The 15,895-nt window shown below is 34.1% G+C and overlaps 1 protein-coding gene and 2 long non-coding RNA genes across 5 annotated transcripts; 1 reads left to right on the forward strand and 2 right to left on the reverse strand.

Moving 5' to 3' along the window:
* Nucleotides 1-2,640, reverse strand: LOC137738872 (uncharacterized). Of its 3 annotated transcripts, XR_015966243.1 has the most exons (5): nucleotides 2,320-2,638; nucleotides 1,869-2,038; nucleotides 1,062-1,563; nucleotides 872-971; nucleotides 1-222 (listed from the first exon to the last, which is right to left on the reverse strand). It is a non-coding gene; the product is annotated as an uncharacterized LOC137738872 (long non-coding RNA). The 3 variants fall into 3 exon arrangements; XR_015966242.1 differs by having other exon boundaries at nucleotides 872-1,563; nucleotides 2,320-2,640; XR_011069066.2 differs by lacking the exon at nucleotides 872-971 and having other exon boundaries at nucleotides 2,320-2,634.
* Nucleotides 2,641-2,699: 59 nt separating this feature from the next.
* LOC148694196 (uncharacterized) lies at nucleotides 2,700-7,287 on the reverse strand. The gene is made up of 6 exons (XR_015966244.1): nucleotides 5,916-7,287; nucleotides 5,663-5,778; nucleotides 4,071-4,484; nucleotides 3,864-3,984; nucleotides 3,298-3,755; nucleotides 2,700-3,187 (listed from the first exon to the last, which is right to left on the reverse strand). It is a non-coding gene; the product is annotated as an uncharacterized LOC148694196 (long non-coding RNA).
* Nucleotides 7,288-13,886: 6,599 nt separating this feature from the next.
* Nucleotides 13,887-15,843, forward strand: LOC137741170 (HVA22-like protein f). The gene is made up of 5 exons (XM_068480979.2): nucleotides 13,887-14,045; nucleotides 14,759-14,785; nucleotides 14,891-15,013; nucleotides 15,267-15,516; nucleotides 15,621-15,843. The coding sequence occupies exons 1-5, from the start codon at nucleotides 13,999-14,001 to the stop codon at nucleotides 15,645-15,647; spliced, it is 474 nt and encodes a 157-aa protein (XP_068337080.1). The 5' UTR covers nucleotides 13,887-13,998; the 3' UTR covers nucleotides 15,648-15,843.
* Nucleotides 15,844-15,895: the final 52 nt, after the last annotated feature.

Here is a 15,895-nt window from a genome sequence, read left to right on the forward strand (position 1 = left end):
ATGACTTATTGGAAAATGGCAAAAAGAGTGGTTACAATAGATTATTAGCAACAAACCTATTGGAAAAAATTGCAAGTTACATAAAGAATTAACATGTAACCTTACAAAATCTAGTAACAATTTCATTTGGTTGAAAGTATAAAGACATAGTAAAAGGAACTAACACGAAGTGAATCTTCCTCTCTTCTCTCTTCGTCTCCCCGACTCTCCCCATGTTCACTCCTGCGTCAAAACAAACAAAATTCTTAACATAGAAATTAATCTCTTGAAAACCCAAAACTCTAATGTGGTTATTTATTCTACTATTATAATTTCCCTTCTCTGGAAATAAACAGAAGCAGAATCGGACAAAATTTTGTGGAAATTCATAGTAGTACCATGGAAAACAAAAATGGGACAAATTGGGCAATAATAATCCATCAGACAAATGTACACCACGAAATCAAGATTCAATAGGACACAAAAGCAATGTTTTAAAAGGCTCGCCTCAGGGTGCACTTAGGCGTCCTCTGAGGTTGGGTGTGAGGGTTACCATCTCTGTTTGATGGAGTGGGCGGAAGGCGTCGCCAGAGTCGCCTAGTCACGCCTCAGGAACTTTTTTAAACCCAAATTTTGGGTAGGTTTTAACTGTCTTATACCTCTTCCTTGCACTATCGTCTCTCTACTTTTTTTTTCTGATTTTTATTTTTTTATATAATGAATGTGTGTGCTATCTGCGTGCATTGTTATATGTGTGCTCACGCCTCCCTAGGCCGGACTATCCCTCGGACGCCTTGCCCACACCTCACGCTTTTAATACATTGCACAAAAGCAACCATACTTATTCATAATCAGTGCATTCATGTTAAATTATCAATTAACAATTTTATACCTTTTATGTCACGGGTCTGGGACCATAGAAATTTCTATCGCCTCTTTGTCCATCTATTTTATAATCTATGATTTCCTTTTCTTCTTAGTCATCCTTTGAGCTTCTTACAAAAAAAACACATACATGCAAATGTTTTGAGGTAATAATAACAACCACTGAAGAAAGGAGGAGCACTTTTGTTGTAATTCACCTTTTGGGAAATCGGAGAAAGTGCTAGAAGAATTGGTTATGATTCCGTCCTCAATAAAGTTGCAGTCTTTTAACTTCTTTTGGGACCCAATCATACCCGAAGAGACATTTAACTAATCAGATTGATGGATTTTCACATAATCTCAAAAAGGTTTCTTTTAACCACAATTTTAAGAAACAGATCAACCAATATATACGCAATCACAAAGCTTGATCACTTAAAAAATGTAACCACAGTAGAGCAACAAAAATGAGAGAGAACAAAAATCGGGAGTTCCATACAAATTTTAATAGCACGGTCAATGATAGCTAATTATAAGTAATCTTAATCAGTCAGTTATCATGAATATACAACTTATATTAAGTTTCTACAATATCCAACACACAGATATAACAGAAGAGGAAACTTTTACTTAAGCAGCACAAAACGATATCCTCTGCATTTCATTCCAAAATCCATCACTCTTATGTATTTGGCTGCACAGTTTTTGCTCCAACATAGCCTGCCATGATGATAGCACTATCAATAATTAAGACATAAAGAAAGACTATCCTAGCTAGGCATTATCATTGGATTAAACCAACAATGCATAAGTAGCAGACCAAGTGTTTTTTAGAATTGATGTCTTAACATGTTTAAGTAGCGAAAAGATTACAACACATTGGATGTGTTAACACATCCATAAGCTGATGACTCCCTCTCCGGTTTACCGCATCATTCTTTATACATTCAACAATGCAGCTGCAATTAAAAGTCCTTGGAAAATGCCAAGCTGCCTATAAAGACATGACGAAAACTATATCTCACCTTACCCCCTTGTTGGCATAGACAGCATATCCGTCCTTGTTGTTTGAGATGAATGATAATCCTGAACTCCATTATCATCATCGTCGAAAATGTCTTTGGCTTTTCTAGCAAGAACACCCCAAAACCCATGTTTGGATTCATTAACATTCTTCAATGATGTATACTCGTGGCTGAAAATCCAACGGAAAGCAGCAAAATTTAAGTAATGGGTAGAACAAAAACCGGAATCAGATACAACAAAACACACAATTCACAAATGAAACAGCACAAAACAAACCCCAAAAAAATTTAAATGAAGAATTCTTTATAACATGCATGTTGATAATACCACGAAAAATTCCACTTCATTATACATGCCATTTGTTTTCTCTGTCCAAATATGAAATTGCCATCATCTTTTTCGAAAGCACAAACCAAAATCACTTCTACACAGAAAAGAGTGGAAGCTTACCCCAAGCCAATTTCGTGTTGGTCACTCCTTCTTCTTCTTCTTCTTCTTCTTTTGGACCCAACAATCTGTGGGTTTGATTGCAGCATAATGATTTAGTTTAAAATTTCAAATTTGATTATATATATGTAGATAATCTTAAACACTTCAATTAAACCTGAAATTGAAAAGAACACTTCAATCTGACTAAAACTACACAAAGGCAAAAACAAAGACAGAAAAATGTTCAAACCAATCTATAAGCCAAAATGATCCCCCAACATCAGTAAATTAACAATAAAAATCTAAACCCATATAAATTCACAGGAAAATCAAAACGCGCGAAAAAAATAATTGGATCACAACTGATCAGGTACAAAAGGATCAATTACAAATCCAAAAGAAAATTTGCTTTGAGAATTCTTTGAAGGTGCGGTGAGGCTGCTAAGAAACATCGGCTTTGCTCCGACGATGAAAGCAAAGACGGAGGAAAGGTAGAAACTTGGGTGGACATGTATGCAATGATCACAAAATGAAAATAAAATGTTGGGGTTAACATTGATCAATTTAAGATTAAATTGGTTAAAACAGTTAAAACGTAAGATATTGCTTGACAATAGATCAGGTGATCAAATTTATGCAATGAAATATTACAACTGAGGACAATGGATTGAACAAAAGCGAAAGAGAAGTGGGAAAAGAAGAAAAAAATAGCAGAAAAAAGAGAGGCATTAACAAAAGTAACAGAAAATTAACAACGCAAAATATTTGATACATTGAAAACTAAATGGCTGAACGGATTATTTACCTTCAATAAACACTGATCGTTCTTGAAAGTGAAGAAGAACGAAACCAGACAGCGATATGAAGCATCTAATTACAGAGACAAAATCTGTAGATGATAAAAAGAGAATTTAAATGTAAAATGTATGTGTAAATGAAAAATCTAAAAAAGAAAAACAATAAAAACAAAATAAGAAAGATCAAGAAAAGAGGCCTTACCATAGTTTGGACGAACGTTACTTCAAACCGACTGCAAGTGGGAAACTATACTTAACATCATGCTGAGAAGATGTAGAAATGGCATGACAAAACATTGACAGCATCAAAAATAGAGAGCTCACAAAAGGGTTATAAAGAAAATGTTTAATTTGTACAATGCAGATACAAAAGGTTAAAAGTTGTTTATTTACATACAAACAAAAAAATATTACAGACATGTGTTCGATTTTAGCACTTGGAACCACCTTTCAAGCGCAACCAGCATTCGGATACAAAAAATTGGCAAATGCTGGTCTATGTACAGGCAAAAAATATTACGAAGTTCAGATTAGAGAGATATTTACATCACAACCAAATAAGATAAATATTGTTTGATACAGATTAACAAAAAACCATCAGAATTTTTGGGCATTGCGGTCAACTTCTGCTATTGCACTGTCCATTTTTGAAAAACCAACCTAGAGAAATGAAAGAAATTAAAAGGGTAAGATCGTTATTAAATATACGATGGAATAAATCTTGTCTAAAAAAAAGAAAATAAAAAGGCAACGTTAAAATATAGTGACCTAGCTTCTTTTTGGAGCAGCGGAGTTCAACTTTTCACCCGTCGGGGATGACTCCTTAAGCAATTTGATCGGCACTACATCCAATTCTCTTAGATCTGTGTCTGAAATTTCCTCGGCTCCACTATTTTAAATGGGTTCCCAATGTTAAATAGTATGAATATATGGAAATTTGAAATTTATAGTTGCAAAAGCTGTTACGGCACAAACCTTTGTTCGCCAGCAGTAAAAAGAGCTCTCCTAATTGATTCCCTCTTTCATTTATATGATTACTTAGTGGTTTCAGCTGTTGAAGTAGAAGATGAAACAGTGGTGGAGGACACTGTGATTTCTCTTGACAAAGGTTGTGGAGTTACTCGCTGCATAGTCGTATCCTCAGTCACATTGTGAATGAGCACATCGTTCGCATTAAAAGTATTCCTCCTATTAACAAATCGTAAGCGAAAAATCTTCTTTTGTCCAATAAGCCTAAGAAACTCGTTTGGTAATAGTTGTTGGTCCACCAGTCTCTAATTCATTACCAGGTCTTTGCAAGGCATGCCAAAAAGTTTCTCGCCGCATTTACCGATTATCAAAGCATTCATTTCATTTGTTTCATCTTCAAGAATGAGATTAACTTTGTACCTACATTTAGAAACTCAACCTTATGAGATTTTTTGAGAATCACAAATTGCCACAAACTAAATACCTAAATAAGTAGAACTAAAATAGATCACACACAGTGTAACATCCCACATCGTCTAGAGAAGTGGATCATCTAAGCCTTATATGTATATTCTCATCTTTACCTAGCACGAGGCATTTTGGGAGCTCACTGGCTTCGGGTTTCATTGGAACTCCAAAGTTAAGCGAGTTTGGGCGAGAGTATTCCCAGGATGAGTGACCCACTGGAAGTTCTCGTGAGTTCCCAAAAACAAAAATCGTGAGGGCGCAGTCAGGGCCTAAAGAGGACAATATCGTGCTACGGTAGAGTCGAGCCCAAGATGTGGTGTGAGTTCCTAGAAACAAAAACCGTGAGAGCATGGTCGGGGCCCAAAGCGAACAATATCTTGCTACGGTGGAATCAAGCCCAGGATGTCGTGGGGACCTGGACCGGGATGTGACACACAGGCAAAAACTTTATTGAATTATACAATGATCATATGTAACCAAATATAACAAAAAAGAAAAAGGAAAACGAAAGAAAGGGGAAAAAGAAAGTTTTGCCACAGCAGGAAAAAAAAATTATAAGATTTAGGTTTATAGGATGTAAATGAGACAAAAACACAAACCAAAGAGAAAACAATGGTAACAAAAATAATTTTTCAAAGAACATCATGTTTAGGAACCATTCTGGACATCCATTGCAAAAACACTTCACAATCCAAAATTTAAATTTTTTTTGAAGTGTGACTGCATAAAGAATGAAACTAAATTTGTATATTCCGTACTGAATGTCATTAGCCTTCTCTGTATCTATTTGTTCCAATTGGCTAACAACAAACCACAGGACACCCAGAAAGAGCCAACTTTTTTATTCGTTTTGCTTTAAACATTCGATTTAACATTACCAAGGCGTTGGAATCTGGTTGGGATGTTTTTGGCAAATGAGCTGGCCACTAATTAGATCCTTGTGCATCTGTTTTACACAATACAGGCAAGCACTGTACCACCAATCGAAGCACTTGTCAAAACGCTTAATAGATGCTTTGCACAGAAATGTGTCGTCTTGTAACACATTTTGTCACTTATTTGTAATAGCCAGAATGACAACACAATTAGTTATGTTGAAAATGTTAAAATTGAATCGTCAAGTTTAATACCTTGTGCAAGTCTGAATCCAAAAACGCTAATTCATCAATTGTAACCCTTTTAGCAGTCTGCAAAATTTCAGCTTCGTTTGCTTGTTTCGAAGAGGGAGGGAGCATTTTCAAACGTTCTGTATAATCAAAAACTTGCAAGCATCAAAACATTTTATGAGTTTAACAATTTAAAAAAAAAAAAAAAACACAAACCATACTCCACCAAAAAGAATTAACAGTCTTATTTTGTTTTGACAATGAGAAATACACTCACACTGACTTATATGCATTGACTTTGGGGATGTCTAGATCAATAAAAAAAAAGGGACGAACCAGTACTGTTTAAAGTGATCTTATCTGCACATTGGAATCACAGCACAGAAAACAAAAAGAAAATATTAATAAAGGTGGCTCATCACATTTTGTGACAAAAACTACATAATAGAGATAATCTACAATACGTAGATACCCAACTGTTTAAAAAGTTTTCATAAAATCGTGGGATAATCAGCTGTATGATGTGGTGCATTTCAAACCAACTAAGTCATTCATAGCACAATATTTATCATTTTCTAACTATTAATGAAAAACCGATGATCAAATCTACTTAACAGACATGATTGAATAAAAAAGAAAACAAAGTAAGAAAGAGATCAGTAGCAATCAGTAACGACTGATATATTAAGATGCTTCTAAACTAATTGATGACAAAGAAGAAAAACATATAATGACAAATCGGAGCAAAGACAGATAATAAAAGTGCAAAACGATATAACATCTAGAGAATTTAAATGAAACAACATTTGCAGACACCAAAATAAATAAGCCAAAATTAAGTTTTTAAGAAAACAGAATACTCAAGTAAAGCTTCACTTTCAGACTTGTGAAAACAACAAAGGGCAAAGAAAACGCGTCCATTGACAAAGAAGAAAAGGCTTTTCCAATGTCCCCCCACAACGTTACCATCACTTCCTCTTTCCTGTTGATAAAGGGAACAACGAATAAACTTATCACTTTTTTTTGTAATGCAACAAATTAACAAATATTGAAAACAAATGTGACGAACATCCATATGAAACAAAATATAACCTTATATTCTCGATACCGACATCACACTTGTATGCAATCCTCTTATTAATCTGTTTGGATTCAAGAGGTTGTACAACGCTTATATGTCCAATGGCATCTTATTATTTAAAACATAAACAAAGTTAAAGAGCAATTTGGAAAACAAATGCAGACACACTTGAACCCATGCATATCCACATATAGATTAACAGTACCTGTGAGAATGTCAACACTGTTCAAGCGAGGGTACAGTGTGTTATAATCTTGTAGAAAAAATCGATGGTGAGGGATAGGCAGGAAGACGCTTGCTAATTTTCAAAACATTGTTTTCGAGGTGAACAAAATCAGGGTTTCATGCGGTACTACCTTGTATTGTGCCCTAATTTTAACAATTCGAAAATCCATGATTTCATAACATCCACCGGCTTCAATTTTGGAGGCCATAACATTGTGATCACCATCTGATGTACAGCCCTCCCCCGCATGTTGCTTCACATTTCATTAATCAAATTGTTACCATAAAATAAACTCAACAAATCAAAACAGTTAAATAATCTGAGGCAAGATGTTAAAAAAAAAAAAAAAAAATCTATGGGGGCACAAAAATTTGAGATAGAAAACACCACGTGTCAAACATAACCAAAGAAGCCGAAAAATTGAGAAAAATAAACGAAGACATGAAACAGATGGTCGACACACACATTTCGCTAACCATAAGACAACTAATTTTAACCATGTGACATGTAAAAAACCATCTCGACATGAACATTATTTACTCAATTAATTGTCATTGCCTCTACTTTTGATTAAACTAATCAAACAATGATTCCTCACCGCTTCATCGATGAACACACAGTGCAGGGCAGTGTACTTCTAAACAGTTCCTGGGATCATGGATTTCCAAATTCTGCATATCCGAACTTTGATTTTATCTGCCTTTGTGTATGGTCTTAACTGATTAACAGGAGTTGGGCGAATGTTATCCATTTATCCTATGAAGAGGAAATTACAGCGACACATTAGAAATTCCCACAAACCCACAGAAAGAAAAAACAATAAAAATTATAAATGATGTGCAATCCATTCATCCATGTTGTGAAACAAAGAGACAGAGTTGATCACGTAACCAAAACGGCAATCATGAGGCCAAAAAAAAAGGGAAAAATTTCAAACAAAAGATGTAAAAAAAAAAAAAAAAAAAAAAAAAAAAAAGGAGAACATTCAAATGGTAGAGATCCTCGACATCTGTATCAAAAGGTTATATTTATTAACCAAATTATTAATACAATTCTTGCATCTTAATATATATCAAAATATCTCCACCTTCATTTAACGAAAGTGATGTTGGCGGTGGTGTTGTAGAGGGGACGAAGAAGAAATAAAAATCAAAACAGAAAAATAGCCAACTAATTCATGAACCAATACCAACTCCCTCATGCGAAAAAAACCCAAAGTCTCAAAAACTACAGACCCATAACAATTTCATCAAGTGACTAACCTCAAATGCTCACCTGCAACGACACTTCTTACATCCTACGTCTCTTTCCCCAACCTTTGCTTCCCCAAATGACGCACCTAGACCTCTCTCGCCACAGGCGTTGACTCCTCTCACAATTTAAAACCCTAAAATCCATTCAAACCCATTAACTAAACAAAGAACATCACAAAAATTAAACGATGAATTGCTAAAAAAAAACCAATGAAGTCCACATCTCTTTAAACGCAACAGAAGAAAACCTCTTTCACAGTTTAAAACCCTAAAATCCATTCAAACCCATCACCCAAACAAAGAACACCACAAAAAATTAAACGATGTACTGAAAAAAACCAACGAAGTCCAGATCTCTTTAAACGCAACAGAAGAAAACCCACTCTGCAAACCAACATAAAAATCTGCAAAGGAAAACAAAAATCTAAAAAAAAAAATCACGCACCACAGAGTTAACAGACAAAGGAAACACCTGCGACGTTCTGAAAACCACAGTTGAGAAGAACAAAACACAAAAGCGCGCCAAAGAGAAGCACACAACGGGAACCAAAAGAAAAGAGAAGCTGAGAGTGATAGAAAACTACCAATGCAAGTGAGAAACGGAAACAAAAAGCAAGCAAAACAAACCCCAAAAGAGAACAGCAGGATGACCGACACGTGTCACATACAATTCCCAGCTTGTCCCTGCCCGAACCACCAAAAACAATCAGAAGGCATGAAAAAGCCGAAGGGCAATTCGGCCACTGGAAAACCACCCACCTAGCGCGGGCAAAGTAGGAATTTTACTATAGAAAAGGAAGAAATCAGCACCAAAACCCAAACAAACCAGGGGTAGATCTGTCCGGACATTATTTCTAAACAGTGCCAGGCTCAACTAACTTTTAGTAAATATAATATAATATAATTTGTGACATACTCAAAATGGAAATTAGGTATTATTCGTGACTGAGATTCATGGACTCTATAGCAACTAGCAACTAACTCAGATAGGGTTCTTTCTGCCGTGGCTCCTGCCAACACTAATAAAACACTTTTTTATTTTTATTTTTTTTTCTTTCAACCTTTTTATTGTTCATGGAAATTACAATATATTAAAGGGAGAAAAAGAGCAATAGCCAACAAATAATACACACAAAACTGAGGCCAAGACGTACAAATTGAAAAAATTAATATAAAGATGTTGACGTCCCTTTGCCCGTTGACTTGCAATTGTAAAAAGACAAACTCGGGCTCGGGTCAGGCTAGATGGACTCTGGCTTGGGTCAGGCTAAGCGAACTCTAATGCGTGGACGAAATGATAAGGGAATGTCCGGAAACATATTTACAAAGCTTTGCATGGAGATCTACAAAGAAACAATCAAATTGATCAAGATGCACAAGAAGGATTGCATCCATGTACAATTTTACACTTATCAACAAGTATAATCTATTTCAGTATTCTAAGTGGTTATTCTATTCTAGATAATGAAGAACTTGTTATTCTTAACTTCAAGAAAAAAAAAAAAGAAAAAAAAAACTCTTGGTTTCAAGAATTCCTATACAACTTAAGTTACACACTAAATTTTTTTTCTACCTACTGGTTGAATTTATATGCTTATTCTGACCAGAATATTCAAATAATTTTCATTGAATGACTATAAATAGGAGCAAGAAAGTTCTATGGAAAGGTGTTGGAAGCATGGGTACACGGATTTGGGATGCTAACTTAGTAGACGCGTAAGCGAGATGTGATATTTTGTTAGCAATTTTTTCGAGGTGCTCATGTGACAAGTAATGACCATGAAAGAATCACTGAAATAGATTATACTTGTTGATAAGTGTAAAAAGGGAATTGTGGGGCTGAGATCTTAAAAACTAAGGAGAATTATGAAAATTGTAATAATTCACAATAGTCATGGAGTTCCTAATTCTGTAAGAAAAATTGCGTAAAAATAAGAAACTCTTTAAAGAAAAATAATCTTAGTAGAATGGGTATCCATTTGATTCCTAGTTTATCATTTTACCATCCAAATTGAATGCCAAAATTTGTAAAGCTCAGAATTACGAACATCGAATTATGTGTCAAACTCGCTATTTTTTAAGTCAAAGAATGGGGCTTTTCGAAAATCAAATATTTCTAGTTTATCATTTTTCTTTGCACATATATCTTCAATTTGATATGTTTCCACATGTAATAAATACTTTTAATGGCAGAGCTAGAAATTTTTTACCGGATAGGCTAGCTTAAAGATTTAAATTTTTATAAACAAAGAAAATTTTTCACAGTATCAGTTAGCTTAAGAAATTTTTCACAAGGTGGGCCAAGAATTTTCATTATTCAAACAAATTCAAACGTACAAGAAGCGATGAGAAAAAAGATGTGAGAAAAAGAGATGGTTTGTAAACTGTATTATATAATCAAACCGAGAGAATTCGAATCAGTAACTAAATATATGATGGACTACATTTGAAAATCAATTAAAACTACATGAATAATTTTATTTTCTACCGAAAGCTACATGGGCTACAACCTAGGGTAGCCCTTAATGTGGCTCTGCCGGTGAATACTTATAATATTGAAAAATTGAAACCTTTCTTTACATTCAATTTTTTTTTTTTTCCCAACCTCATCATACATGAAATTCTAGCTCCGCTTCTGTATGTGTCATTTTATAATTGATTCGTTGTAACTTGTATGTTGTATAAATACATTCTACTTACAAGTTACAAAAAGAGTTATTGGTATTCTCTTAGTAAAAATTTGGAATGTTATATTGAAGCATATTACGATCCCAATTATGATCAAATAACTTACCAAGCATTTTGACAACAAAATAAAAAAGAAAAGAGAAAAATGTCCCAAACATGAAGATATAAGGCTGGTTTGGTATTGTTGTGCTTTGAAAAAAAAACTGCTTCTGTTGTGCTGTGAGAATAAGCAGCTGTGAAATAAAGCAGGGGAATATTTGGTAAACTTTTTTGTAAAAGTGCTTTTGAAAAAAAAAAAAAAAAAAAAAAAAAGAGGTAGTATGATACTGTTTGGTAAACTTTTATGTAAAAACAACTGTGATTATGTGAAATGACCAAAAAGTGTATAATACTATATTATTATTATGATATTTTATTTAATATTACTATTTTTATGTGAGGATTTTGTGTGGCCGTGGGGTCCACACCCCATTTCCCTTATCCCCGTGTCTTCCTTTCCGTCCCCCAATTCTATTTTTCCCCTCCTTGCACCGAGTTTGATATTCATCTTCCCCATTCCCAAATTTCCTTTTTCATTCTTGCCCATCTCTTTTCTCCGTCTGTTTCTCATCTCTCTCTCCAACCACCCATCTGCTTCTCATCTCTCTCTCTAACCTCACAACCACCATAGTAGTGGATCCACAACCATGCAGCTTCAATTACAGATGACGGAGTGTCGTTTTAATGTCAGATGTAGCACCGAATGGGTTTTAGATCCGGTGATCGCCAACAACAACCCATTCTTCAACAACTCTGGCTTCAAACCCATCCTGGCACAAAATCATCTCGAATCATGTAACTTGAAGCCAGTTATCGCTGATGGACGATGTGTAAGCGAGGAAAACCCAGATGCCCACTCCACACCACACCATAGAAGGCAAGAATCAGGACAAAATCAGTCATCTCCCTTCTGCCCATTTCCCCCCTCTCTCAGATTTCTCAATCCCCAAACACCAAAACAAACCCACCTCTTGTATCGCATTGTCCCTCCCTCCTCTACATATCCGGCGAAATAAGAATATCAACTTTGAAGATTCGATCTTCAACCTAGTAAGAAGCAGAAACGGAGAGGAAAGGTAATTTTTTATTTTTTTCGTCAAGAAGAAGAAAGGTTGGGAAGAGAGGAGATTAGAATTTTATTATATTTTAAAAATTTTAAATTAACTTTTAGGGTATAAAGGGAAAAAACTGTAGTTTAGAATATTAACTTTCTAGTTTAATGTGTGCTCTATGCAACAAACAAGCCAACTCCTCCTCCATTTGCTCCGCTTTCAACTCATTTCAAAAACTTTTTTTTCTTCTTTTAAATACTTGTCAGCCCGTAATCTCCCTTTGTAGCTTTCAAGTAGGAGTGCACTAGTTAACAGAATTATAAGTAAGTGGGCTCAACCCAGCAAGCGTAACGTAACTATCATCTAAGCGTCTCTATTTGTCTAAAGTGTAATGAATAGATATTTTTTTACATATAGCCACCATATGAATGATGGTAAGCAAGCAAACAATATACTGTTTAAAAAATAAGTGAAAAGGCCAAAAAAAAAAAAAAAACAAATGAAAAAGATAGCTAACATTCTTCAACGTATATAATTTGATCTAATTTAGGGCTTACATAACATAACCTTGGATCTAATTTAGGTCTTACTTAACATAACATGTTGGGGTTACATCAAGTTAAAGTTAAGAAGGTGGATTGTCTACCCTCCCATTTCTATACTTTCTCCATACACTTCTGTTTGTGTAGTTACGGTTAAGGAGGTAGATTATATTCCTATTACCTTTTGTTTTATTATTTATATAAAAAATTAATATAAAATTGTAATATGGTTTAACCGTGACCATATATTACAGGAATGTATGGAAAGAGCATAGAAATAAGAGGGTAGACAATCCACCTCTTAAAGTTAATGGACAAAGTACGTGTAATGATCAAAGCTTTTGGAATTATTAAGGAAGGCTACTGTTTTTGTACCACAAAATAATATGTTGTCGTTGTTGTTCCCTGCCCTACTTGCTTGTCCATCACATGCCTTGTCGCTTTTTATTACCTACACACCACCTTCAGGGTTTGCTTGCTCTAATTTCTTTTGCTTTTTTCTTTTGGAGTTGTTGCTGACACTTTAAAAATCTTATTCTACGTTCTATTTTTCTTTCTAAATATAGAAAGTTTGAAATGTAGAATGTTTGAAATTTGAAGTGTCAATAACAATTCTCTTTCTTTTTTATTAACTTTTTAATCCCATTTTTTCATTATTTATTTCTTTCAAAAGTAAATATAAATCATATGTAACCGAGTAAGAGAGATTCAGATGCAATGTGTTTACTTGTTTTCTCACATTAACTAATCACCTAATGAGTATGCGAGACTGAATGTGATCGTGATAAAAAAAATAAAAAAAACACATGTTCTTTAATTAAAAGATACGCATTTACATGCAAATTTCTTCATCAATTGAGTATGTGTTTTGGGTCTTATTTTTAATAGCACGCATTTTATTGTACTAATTAAATCCATATAGCTATTAACCTTAACATGCATATAATAAGCATGCAGCGTATTGAACATTAGAGGAATCAATACAAGTTCATGAGTTTGCAGCATGAAGCTTGTGATTATTGGGGTCTTCTTGGTCTTTCAAAGCCTTTAATTTATGAGTGCATCACTAATTAATAAACACCAATCTTTATAATTATTATCCTTTTTTTAATAACCAATTAATATGTATGTTATGCATATATAATAAATAAAAACTGAAATGTGTATGTTATAAGATGCTAACGCACGTAAAAGTAGCTTTGAAAAAGGAGAAAAGTTAAAGAGAAAGAAAAGCTAGCTAAGGTATATATGCCAATGCCATTGAGATCACCAAAAGAAAACCCTTTGATGGGGCAAAAATTCTTTACTTGGCTTCATCAAATCAACCTCAACAATCCACGGACCTTTAAATACACGACTTACTTGTACTTCCCATCATCGACTCATTTTCTCAGGAAATTATTGTTCATATATTTCAGGATTAATTTTTAAGAAGAAACGAGTGCGCGGCTGGACCAGATCAAATTATAGTGTTTCAGCATGGGTGTTCTTGGAGCCATTGCTAAAAATTTGGATACAATAATCGGGTATTTAGCAAAAGACCCACCTAAAATATCATCATCTGTTTTTATTCTTATTATTTTTTTAATAATTGCTTTATCATATCCTCCATGCATTGATACTAATGTGACAAGCATGTCTATTACAAAAGGTGCGGAAAAAGTTTATATGGGTGGTGTCTTCATCTGAATAATGTCAACTTCCAATTCATGAATAAATAAGTAATTAAGCACACACGGCTTCATCCTTATATGTTAATCTTGATTTGGTATGTGTGTATATATTTGCAGAGATATTTTACAAAAATAATACCGTATGTATCAGTAAAAAAAAGAGTATAAAAAACGTACAATATATATGTATATGCATGAAATGTATTTGGTTATATTCATGTCACATTAAAGCCTTAGACAACACATATATTCGTGTGATTGCTACAATAAGTAAGATTATCTGAAATATATATCAGCTTTTTGAATCTATAAATTTTATACAGTTATTTGACCTTCAAGTTTTCACGATCTTAATTAAATATATAGTTGAAGGTTTCAAGCTTCCAATATTGTTAATATTATGGGTAATTTTTTTAAATATATCCAAGAAATATGAATAATAACATGCATTAACGAACATATATACATATGTGTATTTTATTATATCATAACCGGAGCTTACTAATTGATATTTCATTTCTACGTACCGATTAATCTTGAGAATTTTTCTTTTGATCTTCTTGCAGGCCAGGCCTTATGCTTCTTTATCCATTGTAAGTAAATTCTTAATAATCGACGAAAAAGGGCAATAATCAGCTAGAAATTGACTAATTTATTGATATATTTATTAGTTCCATTTGGTGATCATGCATGAACAGGTATGCATCAATGAGAGCAATCGAGAGCCCTTCAGCACTCGACGATCAGCAGTGGCTAACATATTGGGTTATATACTCTTTCATAACCTTATTCGAACTATCCTGCTGGAAAGTCCTAGCTTGGTATGTCAACAAAATACTGCGCGCATGCACATTTATTTTAGGGAGATAATTTCCACACTCTTATTTTCACTTTCTTCACTCATCGATCTCTTTGTTTTTGTCTCTTGATTCTGCTTGTATTTATTCATTCCAACTGTTAGAAAAATAGAATCTGGAAATCATTTCTCTTTATTTTGATATATACAGTTTTCTAATAACTATCCATGCAACTATTGATTAAACTATATATCTATTTGGAAATTGGCATGTATAGGATTCCAATATGGCCGTATACGAAGCTGTTATTTTGCATTTGGTTGGTGTTGCCAATTTTCAATGGGGCAGCCTATATTTATGAGAACGTTGTGAGGAAGTATGTGAAGCTTGGAATGGATACGACGAGCTCAAACTATACAGCGGGTCAGAAGAAGGTCCTGCAAATGATGAGCCTCGACGCAAGGAAGTCCGTCGAACGCTTCATCAATCAACATGGAGATGATGCTTTCGAAAGAGTCGTCAAAGCGGTATGCACAAACACTGATTACGATCATCATCAAAGAATTAATATCTATTGATCTCTTTCTAAGAAAGATTAAGTTCACTAATGAATCTGTGATCAAATACGCAGGCTGAAAAAGAAGCTAGGAGATACTGATCGATGCAGCAATTATGTAGCTACAAACATATAGAAGAGATGTGCATTCTAGTCTTTGTAACTTTCTTTCATGATCAATGTAATTAGAAGCTTATATATGCTTTATTTTCTCTCAAGTATTGGAGAAAATGCATGTCGATAAATGTACTTTGAAGAAATACAGCAAAAGTGAAATTTCTATTGCAGTATACCAAAATCTTGGACAAAAAATATTTTTAAAAAAGGCCAAAATTTTTCCTGCTCATGGA

The sequence above is a fragment of the Pyrus communis genome, chromosome 9 (assembly GCF_041283825.1).
Source record: "Pyrus communis isolate YQ-2024b chromosome 9, ASM4128382v1, whole genome shotgun sequence".
NCBI lineage: Eukaryota > Viridiplantae > Streptophyta > Magnoliopsida > Rosales > Rosaceae > Pyrus > Pyrus communis.